The following is a 19,599-nucleotide window of genomic DNA, read 5'->3' on the forward strand; positions in this document are numbered from 1 at the left end:
TCCCTTCCCTTCCCTTCCCTTCCCTTCTCTTCCCTTCCCTTCCCTTCCCTTCCCTTCTCTTCTCCTCTCTCCTTTTCTGTTCTTTTTTGGTTTGTATTTCTATTATTTATATATCTGTTTTATATTCTTAATTGGACTGTAAGCTCTTTGAGGGCAGGAGAGTGTTATGTTTTCTTTTGAGTATCCATAATTATACTTGGCATAGAGGAACACATAAATTTGTTTTGTGACATAACAGCACTTCTATTTGGAAATTTAGATAACTTTCTAGGTCAAAAAGTTCTATGTTATTTGGAAGAATTTTTGCCAGTGTGCTAGTAGAATCACTTTTGGCAATTACCTTACTTGTAATGTTTCCAAAAATTCAGGCTTTTTTGTTTGTTTTGTGTTTTTTAGAACTTTTTTGAATGTTTGTTTTTGAGGGAAAGAGCCCACAATCAAGTGGGGGAAGGGCAGAGAAAGAGGGAGACAGAGGATCTAAAGCAGGCTCCAAGCTCTCAGAGCAGAGCCTGATGCATGGTTCAAACTCACAAACTATGAGACCATGTGCCCCTTCAGACTTTTGATAAGGTTGAAAATTAAGAGATATAATCCAGATCTCGAAAATAAAATCTTCATTGCTTTCCATAGCCTTTGGTCTATAATCAGCCCTTGCGCCACACCACCTTTCATTGCCAAAGCACAAACGTAAGTTTGTGCTTTCATTGCCAAGTCCAAACAGATTTGGAGAAAAATCAATACATAAAAAATATAGAACTACTGAAATCTGAAGACTCCAATCAGTTTCGTGTGTGAAGTTTTGTCTGCAGTCAGGACACTCAGCATCTTCCAGGAACCTTGGAATGGAATTTTTCCCCACACATATTTGATTCCAAGCTTTATTCTAGAGCTAATTTGATTAATAGCAGAACTTCAGTCACTACAGATGCTCCCGCTGCTTGCATTTACATGCCCACAGCCGATCATATTATTGATTTTTTTGAAATGATCACTGTGTGTTGTGTCGTTCTTTATTTAGACACAGTGTTTGCATGTATTTGTGTCTCTGAATGTTCTCAGTGCATGTGACCACCTGGTTCCCGAGATTGGCAGATGCTTGGGCCCTTCAACCAGCTTCTCGTCGCGGCACATTCTGGCTTCTCTCTTCTTTTTGCAGAATATGTAATTGGAATACTTGCGTGACAAGAAAAGAGGGCAAACACATATAGGTGGCATTTTTTTTTTTTTTTTAATTTCTACTGGCTCCATTTCAGCAGTCGGTATGACCTCTCATGAAGTGCCAAATCTAAAAATTGTCTAAACATAAATCTACTCTTGGGAGCTGACAGGATTCTTCAATTCAGGGAGGATTCCACTTTACCTCTTTTTAGAATTTTTTTTTTCCCTGTGTGAGTGTGTGTTGTTTTAGTGAGAGGCTCCCTTCCCACACCTCAGTCATCGGTTTGCTCACTCCCTTGTGTGATGAATCAATGCTTCCAGAACAGGGGCTTCCGAGGGACTGCGAGAACCATTACTTCCAAATGAACTCGTGCGTCTTAGCAGGGAGCATTCAGACCACACCCCAGGTAAAAGGAAGTCTTTCCTTAATGTTTTCAGGAACTTTTAAAGGCTGTGCACTTCGTTGTTTGCTGCAAGAGGGCTTGAGGGAGAGTTGCCTGGGTATAGATAAATTTGACTGTATGTCAAAATGAAATGTTATCTACAGTTCGTGGAAGGGGCCAGCAGATAAAAGCGAACTGCTCACTGGCCAACCAAAAAAATGCTCAGGACTGCCCTCGGGATAGTGTTGAAGCTGACACCCAGGGATGCCTCTGCTCAACAGGAGGCTGGTGGACATCTGTGAGTGTGGGTGTTGACATGGGAAGGAAGAGAACTTTTAGGGAAATAGTAGACAGGAAGGCATTGCAGCCTGAAACTGAGCAACGGAGCACTTAACCTGCATGGTGTGGGAAAACACAATTTCCTAAGTTCCTATTCGCCTGTCCGGGGAGAAGGGGACAGTCTCAAGAGATGTCGAGTGCTTGAAACCATTTTTAGGGCGAGAGTTTAATCCGTCTGGGTCTAATTCTATTATTAAAGTAGTTTCCCAAGAACAAGAACTAAGATGCGTTTTTAAATGGCATTGGCAACTGAAAGTGTTAACTGGCATTTAACAAGTGCAGTGGTATTAACGTGCATCTGTTTCTGCTTTGTGTGGAAAATGATTTTTCATCACCATAGCGATTCATTTCTGGGCTCCCCTGGAACTTGGCCACCGTGTGCAGGAAACAGAAAAAAAACATTTTTTTCTTCTTTTCTGAACCGGGGATTCAGCAGTCTATCAACTAACACGTGGCTCTACATCTAAATGTTACATAGTATAATTTCACATCCTTTTCCAACCTAGATTCTGTACAAAAAAAAAAAAAATTGTACATCATCGGTTAGATAAGAGGATGCTAGGTAATAGCGATGAAAAGAGCCCCATGCTAACACTGTACTCCCAGCTTAAAAGCAGATACTGAACCATTGCCCTTTTTGTGGTTGTGCTTCTGAGGATATGTGTGCAGATGGGAATTTATCCCTGATCTTTTTCTCCAACAGTAACCTTGGAAGATGAATACATCTTAAGCCCTATTAGATTTTCCCTTTTATGTTATTCTTGAATAACATCATGTATTGGTTCAACTAAAATTAAAAAAAAAAAGTTGTTCTCCTATACCGGGAAAGACATTTTATGTAGGATATGGCTGTGTCTGTAGGAAAATATGACAATAAAATAGAAAGGAATAATTTTATTTTGCTGTTGCTTTCATTGTCAATGTGTGGTTATGCTTAGAAATTCATTTGAGGGCATTGTATTAAAAGCACACCTTATACACTGAAACGTTAGTGTTCACTCATACTTTGTTTCCATTTTATTCACTAAAATTATAGCTATCACCCTTTGAAAAGTCTATAATTTATGGGGTATCAACAGTAGAGATCTATTTGTATTTTGGAGATTTAAGTGGGATTGCATTGTACAAATTGTACAAGGCTGGAGAAATGAATTTTCGTCATTGTGTGTTTTAGAAGGCAACATCACTTACTGTTAGTAATGGTTGTATGTATTCATACTCATGGGGCACTTAATACTGAACCCTTTCATACGTTGGTATTTAAATTTCATAGGGATAGAACATAAGACAGACTTGTAGTCATCATGTGGGGAGATGATGGGCCTATAGAACCTGGGGATAAGTTCATAGTTTCACTTCTTTTTTGACTCCTAAAGCACTGTCTTTATTTCCTACCCACATGAAATTCTGCGATGAATTATCTGAACTACCTCTAATGATTTTGTTGCTAAAACCGCTATCTATCTTGATATTTATGAGATTAGTCATGTAAAGAAGCCTTCCTAGAAAATAATCTATCTAGTAAGTGTGTCATATTGTTGTTGCTGATAAGACTAATGGGCTTCCCAAATCTCACAAGGGATCTAATGTTCCTCACTACAGAGGAGAGCGTTGATTTATTATTTTCGGATGATTAGTTGCAACCTGGCAATTTTGACATGACTGCAATGAAGGAATAATGACAACTATCTTTAAAGGCATAAAAGAAGGTTAAAGAGTGAGAGATGGTTCAGAAAGGTTTGTCTGTGTGTTTTATATTCCCTAAGGAATTGTTTCTAGAAGGCATGGCTGTTTTAGTATTTTTAGTTATCAGAAAGCTGTACCCTATAATAAACTGGCCTACAGTTAGTTCATTAGACATATAATGTGGGTGAAATCTCCTGTAAGGATATCCACTTCTCTTTATTTGATTACATACTCACAAAGAAAATACCTATTAATAATCTAGTGTGTCAGATAGCCTGATCCAGGTACCTCCTGACCCCAGGCTCACTGAGTGCCATCATGCTCTCAGTCTCTCTGTCCAGTCCAGTCTTGTCATCCATGGTGGCTTTCATTTTCACCAGAATGACTTTGTCAACCTTCTTGTCTCACAGTTACTTGAGCTTCCCAATCTCAGTGCCTTTTCTGTTTTTTTTTTTCCTTCTGAGATACTCAGTCTCAAGGTCAAAGCCTTAGACCACATAATCGTCCAGAATTACCATACATCTAAATCTTAAACTCTCACATACCGTACTCTAACCCCAAGTCATTCTCCCCAACACTCACCATGTTATCAAATCTGGTCTCTGAGCGTCAGAGACCACTGGTCCCCTGAATCTGAGGGTTCCTCTTCTGTACCTCTCCAAACTTCACTCCATGGTGTTCGCTTGCTCTACTCTCACTAGAGCCCTCAATTTCCTCATGCTCACAACATCCTTTTGCCAAAACTGCTTCTGAACACCAGCTCTGTAAGTGCTACCATTGTTTTTTTCTGTTCCTGTGAGGGGTAGTTTGACACATCCCTGGAGAAGATATCAAATGTCCAAGCAAATTGCTTCACTACTACGGGTCCTTGGCATATTCTGTCTCTCCTTTTGTTTATAGTCAGGCATCTTTCCTATTGCTGTCAATGACGTTCTAGTCTTTTCTGTTTTCCTTAAAATCCCATGTCAATTTTTCTAGTTCTTCCTTAGCTGCTTGATAACTTAGTGTTCCAACTCTGAAGGCTTCAACCTTGGACCTCTTCTTTTCATATTTGTGCTTACTACCTTGGTGATCTCTTCTGGTATTGTGGTTTTAAATACCATGTACAAGTTAACAATCCTAATAATTTTATCTTTAGCACAGACTTTCCTCTAAACTTGACTTCCATACCTACAATTCCACTTGGATCTGTATTTGGCATATTACATTTGATCTTTATTCTCAGACTAGCTTCACCTGTTGTTTTCCCCATTTTAGTGAATAAAATTTCATTTCTTGTGATTATTCACGTCAAAAATTTTGTACATGTCTTGATTCTTATCTATCTTTTATATCTCACATCTAATTTTTAAGATAATTCTAAGTTTTTCTTTGAAATCTAGCCAGAACCAAGGTACCTGGGAGGCTCAGTCAGTTGAATGTCTGACTTTGGCTTAGGTCATGATCTCACAGTTCCTGAGTTTGAGCCCCACGTGGACTTGTTGCTGATAGCACGGATCCCACTTCAGATCTTCTGTCACTCTCTCTCTCTGTGCCTGCCCCACTCACGCTCTCTCTCTCAAAAATAAATAAAACATTACAAAAAATTAAAAAAAACTAAAATATAGTCAGACTCTTAACATTTCTTATTGTGATTACTGCAACAACCCAAGTTCAACCTACCATTTTCTCTCCCATGGGTTACTGCCATAGCCTTATAGCCAGTCTTCATAGCTTCTGCCTATTGAAAGTAATATATATTTTACATATTTATTTTGTTTACTTCTTTCTCCACAGAATGTAAACTCTATTAGTGTGCTCACCATTACATCGCCAACACCTAGAGTGATGTCTTAGCATTTAGTAGACATTTAATAAGACCTTGTTGAAAAATTGAAAGTAAGTAGAAGGCATAATACTCAAGTGAGGGTTGATTTTAGTGGGATCATACTGGCAGGACTGAAGGCCACTCGAAAGACAAGGATGTGGGTGGGTGAGTAGATGTAGTGATGGGGACCTTGGAAATTCTTGTTTGACTGCTCTAGTTATCTCAGTGAAATAAGAAACCAAGTCATCGGGTCAGAGTAAGACCATGGAAGAAGATATTGAGGGTGTGAAAAAAGGAGAGGATGTGAGTTTTCTAGGCAAGTGGGAGAGTGAATGGACTATAGAACTATAATATGTTTATAGAGCAACATTGAAGGGCCTGCTTGAGGCTCAGAGTCATAAATTTGAAGTGAAACTGGTAAGCACAGTTGTGTGATTTCTTCCAATTACATACCTTTGTGGTGAAGGGGTAGATTAGGTAGCAGGTTAGATTTAGTGAGGACTGTGATTTGTCCAAATGGGAGGGATGATGTGAGAGAGGGCAGGGCACTTGAGGAGTATGCATGGGGTAAACACAGTCACTGAGGCTGGCTAAAATAAAAAAGAAGTATGGGAAAACATAATGTTGGAGGGATCAGTAGATTTTCCTTCTGGTGGGGTCTGAGAAATGTTACAGCTGGAGTATGAGAGGGAGGTGTGGAAAGAAAAGAAGTGGAGATCAGAGAATGGAAAATGTGACATTACAGAGGGCTGGTGGCTATTGGTTGAGGCTAGGGATTGAGGGGCAAGAAGGAGCAGAGGCCAGGTCAACACAATATGAGGAAAATTACCCATGGGCTGTGATACCGGGTATTAAGCAAAGCAGAGTGTTAAAGGGAGTGGAATTGAGCCACGAACTAAATCTTCAAAGAAAGAAGAGCTTGCTTAATTTGGGTGTGGGCAGATGACAGTGAAGATGAGAGGTCATGAGTGGTATAGACTCTTGACATGAGATTCACATCTGGAAGTTTCTAGGTAGGAGGAAAGAAGAATGGTCTGGAAGTAGTAAAGGGGAGTGAGGAGGACACTCTTGTACTTCCAGGTCCAGTGTGAGGGAAAATAGCAACCATTGAACAAGCTTCTTAGAGACAGAGCCCTTCAGAGGAAGCAGTGGTTTGATTAGAGTGAGGATGGAGAAGAGCTTAAGGACATGGGAGATTGTATGATGGCTGACCGAATTTCAGAATGTGTATGGTAGAAATACTTCATGAATTGGGATGGGGCACAGATGGGAAAAGAATGAGGGGGTGTGCATAGCACACAGGAATTGCGGGATGACTCCAGCCTGGGTTCCTCATAGGGGCTGACATGGATGGGGTTAAAGGGAAGGCCACAATGAAGCCTGAGAGGTCCAAGGCACAGAAAGTGGGCACAGTTTAAAGGGAGAGGAAAGTGAGGGTCCTGCCGGGGTGTATCATATTTCTTGTGACAGAGGCATGGAGGTAGCCGAGGGGCAGTGTTACTCTGATTAGATGGGGTTGATTTTACCATCAGTGTTGATTATGCCACCTTTCTGCTTCCACCACTGCACCACATTCGTGAGATTTTCTGTATCTTCATTCATTTTCTCTGGACTCAAAGGAGGCCATGTTCCTTCTCCCGTTCTCTTAACATATTTTGCCTGCTTCCTCCAGGACCTTGTTTTGCTTTCCTTCTCTTCTGGCTCCTTTCCCAAGTCTACAGACATGTTCAGGTCCACCCTATTACATGCCAGCAGAGGCACCTCTTTGACTCTCCTTCCCTCACTAACTCCTCTCAACCTCCCTCTTTACCCTTTATCCAGATTTCTAGAAAGAGAAATTTACAGCTGCATCTTCTCTTTTTCCCTTTCATTTAGTCCTCAATCTATTGCTCTTGGTTTTCTGTGCTTGTCACTAGTCACATGTCTTTTAAAACCAGAGTTACCGGGGGCACCTAGGTGGCTGTGCGTCTGACTTCGGCTTGGGTCATGATCTTGCAGTTTATGAGTTCAAGCCCCCCATTGGGCTCTCTGCTGTCAGCACAGAGTCCCCTTCAGATCCTCTGCCCCTCCACTGCTTGCGCTCTCTCAAAAATAAATAAAATGTGGAACAAAAACCCAGAGTTATCTATCTAAAATTCTAATGTGACTACTTCATTTCCCAATCTACGGTGCTGTAATTGTTCTCTGTTGTCAATCAGACAGAATCCAAGTTTGATATGTACCCCCCACTGCTGCTGCCCTTCCATGATTTCAATCATCTGGTTTTCTTAGCCTGGGATATCCTTATCTTCCTCTTCCCTGGGACCAAATTTCAGGTGTTGCCTTTTACAGAGCTTCCTAGATTGGGTAGGCAGGCACTGCTCAACACTTTTCCCTTAGTGGTTTGTGCATCCCCTTTTTTCTTCTTGTGTGTGGTCTACTGACTATTTCCTATTCATTATGGCATCCCTAGCTCCTTGAGTTCCTGCCACACAAAAAATAGTAAACACAATCATTCTGGTGCAGCCACTCTGGGGAACAATATAGAGGTTCCTCAGAAAACTAAAGACAGAACTACCCTACAATCCAGCAATTGCACTATTAGATATTTACCCAAAGGATACAAAAATACAGTTTTGAAAGGATACATGCACCCTAATGTTACAGCAGCATTATCAACAATAGCCAAATTATGGAGAAAGCCCAAATGTCCATTGACTGATGAATTGATAAAGAAAATGTCACACACACACACACACACACACACACACACACACGGGAATATTACTCAGCCATCTAAAAGAATGAAATCTTGCCATTTGCAATGACATGGATAGAGCTAGAATGTATTATGCTAAGCAAAATAAGTCAATCAGAGAAAGACAAATACCATATAATTTCACTCATATGTGTATATTAAGAAACAACTGAGGGTTGATGGAGGGGAAGTGGTGGGGAGATGGGCTAGATGGGTGTTGGGTACTAAGGAGGGCATTTGTGATGAGCACTGGGTGTTGTCTGTAAATGATGAATCCCTGAAAACTACTTCTAAAACCAATATAGTACTGTATGTTAACTAAAATTTAAATAAATTAAAAAAATAAACACAATCATTCTTGAATTATTAAAGCATGAATGAAAGAGAAAGTGTGTCCTCAAGGAGAGACATTGGTGTTCTAATCGCTAAAAAAGCATTCTTTCAATTTTAAATCCAGTTTTTAGTATTCTCATTAGTGATACATGTTGGAAGTTTCTTGCATGGTTGTGATTATGAGTCAAATTGAAACTGCTAACCCAGGGTTAAATGAATAAAAGTCAATTTTGAAACAGACTAGATGCTGTGTTTGTGATGATCCTACGGAGGTAGAAGTGCCCTATAATATTCCAAAGACCACCTAGCCAATCTACTGTTTTGTTGCCATCCCCCTACAACAGGATCTTTCTGGGGTTGTACTGCTTTCTCTGATAAATGGAATCATAAAAAAAGGGGGGGGGAATCTGATCCACTGTGACTGTTTTTTAGCTGTTTTTTTTTTTTTGCAACCATACACATGACCACAGGATAATAGGCAATTTATCAAAATAACTGAGATAAATATCATGGGGTATAGAAAATAAAGTCAAGATAAACCTTTGGCAAGACTGAAGGTCTAATTTATTACATGTCTCATAGGTCTCTTCTGGTGATTCTGAAGCCAAACCTCTGATCTTCACATTTGTCCCCACTGTCAGAAGACTACCAACCCACTCTAAGTTGGCTGACACCTCTAAATTCCTTGTTAAAATTCCTGAGGAACCAAGTGATAAGAATCCAGAAGCTGTAAATAGGGTAGGATTACTTTTATTCTTTTTTTTTTATATTAAGCAACTTTATATTAAACATTCAATTGTCCATAATAATGACTTGGAAATTTGTATGAATGTTTATTTCCTTTGCATAAAGTGAGATGTCTGTGAAATGTAAGGTTGACTAAAAATATAAGTGTGTAATAGAAACTGAAACATTATCATACCCCTGCTTCTCTCTAATACACTATTCTCAACTCATGAGTTGACACCCTGTTCTTTGCTATTCACATGACACATTCTGCCTCATGGCATTTTCCCTTCTCCCAAATATGTCTTAAAATAATAAAAACAAAATTTCCTGGGAAGTTTGAATTGATCTTGATAGAAAATACAAAATAAAACGGTGAGACATTATTTTTTACATGCAATAAATTAGCAAAATTTAAAAAGTGTCATATACAGTACTGGGACAGTTGTGAAGGTATTGGCATGCTCATGCTTTGCAGCTAGCTCTATGAATTTATGCAATTTTGGTGGAAAGCCCTTATCCATAGTTTTAAAACTGTCATAATTTGGGGCGCCTGGGTGGCGCAGTCGGTTAAGTGTCCGACTTCAGCCAGGTCACAATCTCGCGGTCTGTGAGTTCGAGCCCCGCGTCGGGCTCTGGGCTGATGGCTCAGAGCCTGGAGCCTGTTTCCGATTCTGTGTCTCCCTCTCTCTCTGCCCCTCCCCCGTTCATGCTCTGTCTCTCTCTGTCCCAAAAATAAATAAACATTGAAAAAAAAATTAAAAAAAAAAAACAAAACTGTCATAATTTTCAATAACTCTTAGAAACGTAGTTAGCCGGTGGCCTGGCTAGTTAGCTGGTAGTTAGCCTGACCTGTAGTTAGCCTGGGTGGCTCAATTGGTTGAGCATCTGGCTCTTGGTTTCGGCTCAGGTCATGATCTCACAGTTCATGAGCTTGATCCCTTCATTGGGTTCTGAGCTGACAGTGCAAAGCCTGGTTGGGATTCTCTCTCTTCCTCTCTCTCTCTCTCTCAAAAATTAAATAAATAAACATAAAAAAAAAGAAATATATTTTAAGGAAATAGTACAAAGGCAGAAAAATGTCATTTAGGAAAACAATTAGGGAAAAATAAAAATAGTCTAATAGCTAATAATCAGAAAAATAAAATTAAGAATATTGTAATAAATTACTTTTACAAGGTTATAATTATAGTGATTATATAATTCCATGGAAAGTATTAACTTTATAATAGTAAGCAACAACATAGGTTATAAAATTGTATTTATACACTGATTATGCTTATCCAAAATGAGACCAAAACTGGAAATAAAATTAAAACAGACAAAAAACCCTGATAATGACTTGTGTTAGCGCAATGACAGTTTGGCTAAAAAACCCTTTCTCTTTAAAAAATATATTTAAGGGGTGCCTGGGTGGCTCAGTTGGTTAAGTGTTCAACTCTTGATCTCACCTCAGGTCTTGATCTCAGGGTCCTGATTTCAAGCCCTGTGTTGGGCTCCATGATGGGTGTGGAACCTACTTAAAAAAATGTATTTTAATACTGTCTTATTATGAATAAAATGTGACTGGGGGATTTCGTGGTGTTCTTGATTCACTAAAAAGGGGCAAAATAATCTGATTCACCTTGGGTGTATGAAAACATCTTATCTGGAAAGCTATAATATATCTGTGATCCTGAGATTTTTCAATGCTACTGCCTTATTTCAAAGACTATTAAGGCCACATTATTTCAGAGAGATCCTACACACAACAGTTGGAATGTCCAGGAAATTTCTCTCTAAGAGTTCTCAAATATGTATACACACACACACACATAATTATGGTATCCTTTGTTATAGGTGCTATGAGCATATGAGATGACTGTGGACATATATATTAATCTTGGTTGCAAACTTCCAGAGCTTCCTGAGACATTGATATTTATTTGCTGATTGCACTGAAATGCACACAACTATATCTTTAGAATATTCAAGATTTTTCTTCCTATTTTTTAAATAGTTCAATATTATAATAGGGCAGGCTAAATAACCCCTTGATAATTTATATATTCAACCACTGTTTACTGAATGCATTATGTGTTTGGTGCAGTGGATTCTGAATTAATAAAGTCAACTCCTGTAACTCATTATTGGGAAGGCATACAATAAACAAAGTGAAAAGAATATAATGAAATCTCAGATAATGATAAAGCTGTACAAAAGTACATCAAACTAAAGGAATAGAGAATGATGGACTATGGGGAAGGGAATTATTTTAGATCACTAATAAGGTTTTCGAAGACTAGTTCAATTTTTGCCATCTTTTTAGTTATTGTTACTTTTTATAATAAGCAATCTGTCTCTGAATCCTTAATTTTCTTAAAAGTTTATTTATTGTGATAAAGAGAGAGAACGAGCAGGGGAGGAGCAGAGAGAGAGGGAGAGAGAATCTCAAGCAGGCTCTGCACTGTTAGCATGGAGCCCACCTTGGGGCTCGATCCCACAAACCTTGAGATCATGACCTGAGCTGACAATCAAGAGTCAGATGCTTAACTGTCTGAGCCGCCCAGGCGCTCCTGAATCCTTTTATATTTAATTTAAACTTCTTTCTAATTTGGGTTTTTATTATTGTATAGCATTATAATTTAATATGTGAAATGACCATTGTCAGAGAAACCCTAATCAGAAGCAATTTACGTTTATCTTGACTAAATCATCATCAGCTAAGAAATGTACAGTGGGTATATAAAATCACCTTTTTAGTTATATATAATCAGTAGTTTGACTTCTATTTTTACACATATGATATATATGTATATAATAGCACATGTTAAGTTTACTACCACAGTTGAAATTTCATTTATTTTAGTTTATTTAGTGTCTTCTTTATTATTTTTTATTCTGCAGTAATTTTAGACCTAAAGAAATGTTGCAGAGAAAAGGATAGTAACCACAGCATGGTTATCAAAGCCAAGAAAATAAACGTTGGGTCTTTTAAATACAATCTTAATGTACAGTACAGTTATCATTTTAGAAAAAGATGCTTGATAGTTTGATAAAGCTATCGTACTTTGGTCTTGTAAACCCTCTCTGTACTCATAAAAAATTGGATGGGAAAAGATTAGAATTACAAAAGAAAATAGTGGTGAAAAATACTTTGTACTAAAAATACTTTTTTTCCTGGTGTCTGATTCTTGAGTTCCTCCCAATTAGTTTAGATTGTTTTGTTTGAATACCTACACATTTTGTTCTAGTTTTATTTTTCCTCTCAGACTTTCAGAGACATTTGTACTATTTTAGGAACTTTCAGTGAGGTTTCTTTTCTCTCTGACTTATACAGGTTTTGCCTGACCATTAACTAAACACTTGACCAACGCCCATTTGTTTCATGAATGCCTTCATGGGAAACATTGCTATCTCTATTTCTTTTTAAGAAATTATACCATGATTTATTTTAAAGCAGGTTTACTTGATATTGATTCTGAGCTTGAAGTTGTTTGGGCTTGGACTAGGGCAGACAACCAGGCTAGTAAAAGTGAGCCATTAACTTCAGGGGTGCCTGGGTGGCTCAGTTGATTAAGTGTCCGACTTCAGCTTGGGTCATGATCTCATGGTTTGTGGCTCAAGCCCTGCACTGGGCTCTGTGCTGACAACTCAGAGCCTGGAATCTCCTTCAGATTCTGTGTCTACCTCTTGGCCCCTTCTGAGTTTGTGCTCTGTCTCTGTCTCTCTCTCTCAAAAATAAAAATAAACATTAAAATTTTTTTTGAAAAAAAGTAAGCCATTAATTTCAATCCAGTCTTTCCTAAGTCAACCTGATTTTTAAATATATTCCTAAAAATTCTAGTCTTTGGAAATCATAAGCAGGTTAAACTTTTAAGAGTACAGGCAAAACAGAAGCCAGTGTCAAACCAATGTCAATGCTTTTATGTCTCTACATTAATTACAGTCTGATTCCAATGAGTACTTGACCTTGAATGCTGGGAGCCAACGGGAGAGAGACCAAGGAACATTGATTTATCCTTCAGAGGTCAGTGAAAATATTTCACAAGGAAGGGGACTCAAAGCAAACGAACTTCAAGGAATGCAGCAAAGTGACCTCTTTAAAGCTGAATATGTCTTTGTTGTGGACTCGGAAGGGGAAGATGAATCTACCAGTGGAAAAGGTGAACAAGGCCCCCCTGGAGGGATGGGCACCACAGCTTCTCGGCCCAAGTCTCTAGCAATTTCCTCCACTCTGGCCTCTGATGTGGTACGTCCCAAGACACGGGGGACAGACCTCCAGGCCCCATCACATCCTGAAATGTCTCATGGGATTGCCCCTCCGCAAAAGCATGGGCAGGTAGGTTTTTCTTCTTGTCATAGAATAAAAGAAAATGTTGACATACTCTTTATCCTAGGCTGTCTGCAAAGGCCTTCCTGTTTGAAGCAAATAAAACTCTCAAAGAGAAAAGATACTAAAAAACCAAAATCCCAAGATCATAAATCATCAGAGTAAATATAGATAATTAATTCATAAGACAAAAAAGATTATATAATTGTACTGCAAGTTGGCTGAAGAGAAAATGTAAAATATTCAGCTGGAGTGGATCTGGGGGAATGTTATCTCTTACTTTTGAATAATTCTTGGAAGAGGTTGATATTGGGACTTTCTTAGGAGACAGTGCTGGGTTAGCTGGCTGCATCCAAAAGCATACTTCAGATAGGAGAAAGATCCTGTGGGAAGACATCAATTGAATATCAGATGTAGACACATTACTTTTAAACTGCTGAAAGAGTAGTAAAAGGACAGGCTAGGAAGCAAGAGTGTGTAAGAAAAAAGAAATCTCACTTGTGTGTCTTATGGAGAGAATCTGTTGTAGTCCTGGAACCCACCAGTGCAGGGCTTGCCTCAGCGAAATGGGGAGAAGATTCCACCCCAAGACTTAGCAGCAAAATTGAAGAGTTCCTTTAAGATGGAGAACCTATTTAAGATCCATTTCTGTGATGGGCAGGAAAGAAAGGAGGTGGATAGAGAGGGATTTTGAAGGGAAAAATATGAAGGATTTGCCATTGGCTGGCTAATTGTTATAATGAAATTATAAAATGGTTTTGATAAGGCCTAGGTAGAATGTCAGGAATGCAAAGGCTGGCTTTGGGAGTGGATAGTGGATGCAAAGTTCTCTTTTGTAAAGCAGGAGTCAGTATCATGATGTCCTATTTAGGATCTGTTAGACAAGGCACTTGCAAGCATCTCAAAGTAGTTGGGAGAACATTTTTATTGGTGAGTTGGCCCTTTGGGGCTGATAGGACCTATGCATAATTGTAGAGTAGGCATCTTATTTGGGTGTCACCCTATCTTCATTTCTGCAGCTTTCACTGACTTCCTGATGCTTAATTTATGTCACTTTTAAGTATCCAGTATCCTTAGGCTACTCTTTCATGGTAGAAGACTCTCACTAGGGTATCCCCATCTTGGTCTACTGGACTAAAACATTTATTTCCTCTCAAAATTTATTCTCAATGATTGGAAATGTTCTAATTATATAACTAAACATATTCTCAGTAAGCAGTGTTAGGCTTAAACATTTCTTTCTTGCCTCAGGAAAGATGATGGAATCACCAAGTTGTAGACATGGGGGCTCTCATAGTCAGGGGAGGGTAATTTTATCTGGCCCCTGTGAAGAAGAACATAAAGGCATGATGATAAAAAATAGAAGAAAACAAAGAAAATATTCTTAATGAAGCAATTTTTGGATTTTTGATTCACTCCTTCCCCCAGTTGTTAGGTTTTTTCCCCCTGAGTTGGTCATTTAACTTGTTTTTATGTGATCAAATATATATAAGTCAAACTAGAGACTGGATACATATCTTGGGATCTTTTTTCCAAAATATATTATTTTGCAGTAGGTTATAGTTCATGTTATCAAAGCTCCTAATGAAAAGGCAAATTCAACCTAATTCACTAGTAGTGGCTGAAAATTATGGTTACCACTAATGGAGGAATAGTAGACCTTGAAAAGTTTGGGAATAACCATTGTTCCTGTTTCCATTTCCTATAATAATCCATTTGAGTGATGAATAGAACATCATAAAATAAAAATAAGATGAAATAAGGTAACTGTTACCCACAAATGTTTACATCATTTACAATGATCCAGGCACCAAAGAAGGCATTCAGAATTTTAATGTAGTCAGTAGTAGGAACAACAACTCTAAAGAATATCCTGATTGGATTACTTCATGCCAACAACGTCAATTTTTCAATCAGAAAAGTAGTCATTTAAGTGAATTAACTGGTAAAAACGAATCCATGTATAGAACTGTCTACAAATTAGCACTATTAGCAACAATTTATTAAGCTATCCTAAAAAATGCCTTCAGTTCCTGGTTTGGCTTTTAACTTTTCAATAAACTAGCTTAGATGTCATTTTCTGTTCATATCTTGTACTTCTCTTCCTCAGTTCTTCTGAACTATCACAAAAGTACACACTTCATAGCTTTCCATCCCTGAGCCCCTGATTCCTCTTTGTAAAGCTTATTTCTTCCCCTGACCCATCTCCATTTTGGCCTGGGCTACTTAACACTAAGCTCAGCAGAAGGAGCACCTCTTCCACTTTCCATATATATTTTTAGCCTTTTTAGAAAATCTCTATTATAACTCCTTTTCACTGTGTTGTAATGACACATCATTTTTTCTTCCTCAGTAGGCAGAGAACAACTTAAGTCAAGCTCTATCTCATTTATTTCTGTGTTTCCAGCACTTACTACAGTGTCTTTCACATAGGTGAGGTTCAGTAAGGTGTGTAAAAGGAATACATTTTTAAGTATTCACAGCTTTGGAGTCCTTGCACAGATATTGACCCCTTAATGAAGCCAGCTTTGGTTCTCTGAGTCAGAATAAACTCTCCCTCAATATGATTTTGATAGCTATTTCTTTTTGTCTTTTTTTCTTTTGGTACATCTTTTATAACAATTATCCTATTTCAGCATGTATTATAACTATTTAGGTGCATACCTTATCTCCCCTAGCAGATTGTAAAGTCTTTAGAGGTAAAAGTCCATGTTAAATCCATTTTTATTAAACATGTTGTTCCCTATAGTGATTATTATATTATCATGAATATAGTCAATATAAATATTGGGTTGAATATATTTATATCCCAAATACTTTCACGGAAGTGGCATGTTTATATAAAAGCACATTATGTTAAAAAAATCACTAGACAATTAAAAACTTTAAAGTGTAGGTCAAAAGTAAAAATGCTGTATAAAATAAGCAATTGAATTAAAATCCTCTCAAATAAAATTCAGAAAGAAAGAGTAATATTTTTGAGTGTTGACATCTTAAATGATGATATAAAAGTCTAAGAATCGTCTTACCTAGGGATAGTATTAAGAGTTAACAGAGAAGTGAATATACACATAACAAACAGAGTGGTTTGGCTGAAAGACATATGATAAAGCCTGTAGCTGAGGCAAACAGCGGGAATTAAAAAAAGAACTTACAGGGTAAGCAGTTTTCATTGACATATATGGGAAAAATCAAGGATGAATGAAATTTATAACCAGGAAAATTGGATGAATGTTGATATCATTAGTTAAGGGAAAAGTAATAGGTCTTGGGAAGGGATAGCAAGAGATAAGACATCTGATGCAGAGTTTGTGATACCTTGGTGGCACAGCATGATTCCCTAGGAAGGAGCTGGAAGTATTAATCTGGAAAACAGAAGAGGAATGCGGGACTGGAGATTTTGCTATATAAATTGATGAGGGTGGAGGTATTTACTCATGGAAAGAATGTAGAACAAAAAGACATAAGATACAAACCAGAAAAGGGGCGCCTGGGTCTTCAGTCAGTTGAGCTCCCGACTCTTGATTTCAGCTCAGGTCATGATCCTGGGATTGTGGGATTGAGGCCTGCATTGGGCTTTGCTCTGAGCCTGGAGCCTGCTTCATATTCTCTCTCTCTTTCTCTCTCTCTCTCTCTCTCTCTCTCTCTCTCTCTCTCTCTTTCTCTCTGCCCCTTTTTCACACTTGTGCTTTCTCTCTCTCTAAAACAAACAAGATACAAACCAGGAAATAGCAAAATGTGAAGGGTCTATGAAAGACTAGAAGCCAATGACAGGGACTGAGGGGACAAAGGAAGTTGCAGAAGGGGGTTTCATGCAATGAAAGCTGGAGGGATGTTGAACAAAAAGAATAGCCTATAAACAACATCAAATCAATTAAAAAAATAAAATATTATAAATAATGCATGAGGAAAAATAAAATACAAAACAAGGTCAGATAACATAGGATCCTCAAAGCCTATTAAATCTGGGAATCAGAAGGTCATTTGGTGACCTTAAGGAGAGCAGTATGAGGGGGGTGATAGGGACAGAAATGCAGCTAAGATAGGGATAGATGGTAAGGAAAGGAGACCATGTACTGGAGAGATGGTATGGGAAGGCAGGAACGACAGAGGCATCATACTGGCCATGCTCCTCTGGACAGTTACTTGGAATCTTAAACCTTAGTTTCCTCATTCATAGAATAGGGTAATGATATCAACCTCCCTTGTGAAGATTAAATGAAATAATGTATGTAATGTGCCTAGAACAGTGCCTGGCTCATGGTATGTTCTCCACAGGTGATTTACTATATTTAAGAAGTTTGAGAGGGGCCCCTGGATGATGCAGTCAGTTAAGTATTCGACTTCTGCTCAGGTCATGATCTAGCAGGCAGGTTCATGAGTTCAAGCCCCATGTCAGGCTCTCTGCTGTCAGTACAGAGCCTGCTTCTGATCCTCTGTCCCCCTCTCTCTCTGCCCCTCTCTCACTTGCACTCTCTCTCTGTCTCTCTCAAAAGAAATAAAAAATAAAGAATTTGAGATGGCAGCGTGTTTGGGGGTTCAGGGTAAGGAACTTGTAAGGAGGCAGAGGTTTTATATTGGTTCAACTGTAGCTTGGGCTTAAGAACAAAGGAGAAGACATGGAAAATGAGGTCAAAAAACTGGCTGGGGTTAAATAAAGGTTGTTCTTACATAAAAGTGTGGGAAATTAGGACACTGGCATGCATATTTATTAAGTACCTAGATTTTATGGATCCATGGCAAAGAGATTACAACAAATTATTTGGCTAGGGCATTAGACATAGAAGCTTTCCTTATGCCCCCAGGCTTTAATCTGCTCTGTGCTGGCAGAACCCTTGAGATCCCCCAGTGGTAGCAGGTTGTTTCCTCTGGATGAGATCAATTGTGCCATTAGCCTAAGGGGCAGAGAAAGTACATTAATGGAAAATCAAGTTGCTTTGACGATTCCGGCAGAAAGTTGATGGCTCCTATTAACAGGAGTGTCTCCTGACTTGTTGATGTCAGAATTTAATTTTTTTCCTTGTTGGCGAAATAAAGACTGAACCGGATGTCAGAGTCCCTGTTCTCCCCTTCCTCTGCTCATCTTCACTAATCAGAGTCTAGAGCAGAGCAGCATGGGTGGCTCAGTCGGTTAAGCTCCTGACTTTGGTTCAGGTCATGATCTCACAGTTCATGAGTTTGAACCCCCATTGGGTTCTGTGCTGATAGCTTGGAGGCTGGACCCTGCTTTGGATTCTGTGTCTCCCTCTCTCTCTACCCCTCACCTGCTCACACGCTGTCTCTCTCTCATTCTCTCTCAAAATTAAACAAACATTAAAAAAATAATAAAAAAAGAACAAGGAGGGACAGTCACTGATGAGGCTTTCTTCAAAGAAAGGTGATGAGACTCTAGGTCCTAGCAGTCTGTCATTCTGTTCTTATATCCATTAGACACTTTGTTTCTTCATTCCTGCATGAAGGTAATATGCCAGGTACAGGAGAGTAAGGGAATTAATTGTAAAAGACAGGACCTGCCTTCAGGGGATTTGAAAAAGATGCACCTGAAAACAATGACAATGAAAAAGAACACGTTCTAGGAACAAGGGGAGATTCAGGGGGAGGATGCCTAGATCAGCCCACACCATCAGGAAGGTTCACACTGTAGAAGCCCAATGTGAATGATGAATACAAGTTTTCTTGGCAGATACCTAGGGCCTGGACATTTCAGATAGTGCGAACAACCAGGGAAGTGCCAACTTATAAGAAGCGGGTAGAAGAAGACAAGGACTCTGAAAAGGACTCATCAGAATACAGGAGATAAAGTAGGAGACAGTGATGAAATAAAAGCCATAGATAAAACAGCTTTAAAAAGGAGAGAGAGATAGGAGGTCAGATTGTATAGAGAAATCAGAAACGATAAGGCATTTGTTTTGCCCTAGTGCCTCCTGGGCATAGAAAAAAAAAATCACTGTAGACATTGGTGATAACAGTTCCTGTGGAAGAGTAGGGGATAAAAACTCTTTAGAGGTCACTGGGAAGTGTGTTAGTTTTCTATTGCTGCATAACAGATGACCGTAAATTTCTTGGCTTTAATAAAATACCTATTTATTGTCTTAAGGTTTCCGTAGTCAGAAGTCTG

General features: G+C 38.7%; 1 protein-coding gene across 3 annotated transcripts in view; it reads left to right on the forward strand.

The window, feature by feature from the left end:
• MLIP (muscular LMNA interacting protein) overlaps positions 1-19,599 on the forward strand; it is a 252,167-nt gene that overhangs the window by 106,284 nt on the left and 126,284 nt on the right. For 2 of the 3 annotated variants that reach the window (XM_040473783.1, XM_040473785.1), the window contains exons 1-3: positions 1,438-1,565; positions 9,026-9,181; positions 13,098-13,490. In XM_040473783.1, coding sequence (XP_040329717.1) covers positions 1,470-1,565; positions 9,026-9,181; positions 13,098-13,490 — 645 coding nt within the window. In that variant the 5' untranslated portion in view covers positions 1,438-1,469. Of the gene's footprint in view, positions 1-1,437; positions 1,566-9,025; positions 9,182-13,097; positions 13,491-19,599 lie in introns of those variants that run through there. The other variant, XM_040473782.1, reaches the window with a different exon arrangement.

This window comes from Herpailurus yagouaroundi, unplaced genomic scaffold, assembly GCF_014898765.1.
Source record: "Herpailurus yagouaroundi ecotype Mexico unplaced genomic scaffold, PumYag 139, whole genome shotgun sequence".
Classification (NCBI taxonomy): domain Eukaryota; kingdom Metazoa; phylum Chordata; class Mammalia; order Carnivora; family Felidae; genus Herpailurus; species Herpailurus yagouaroundi.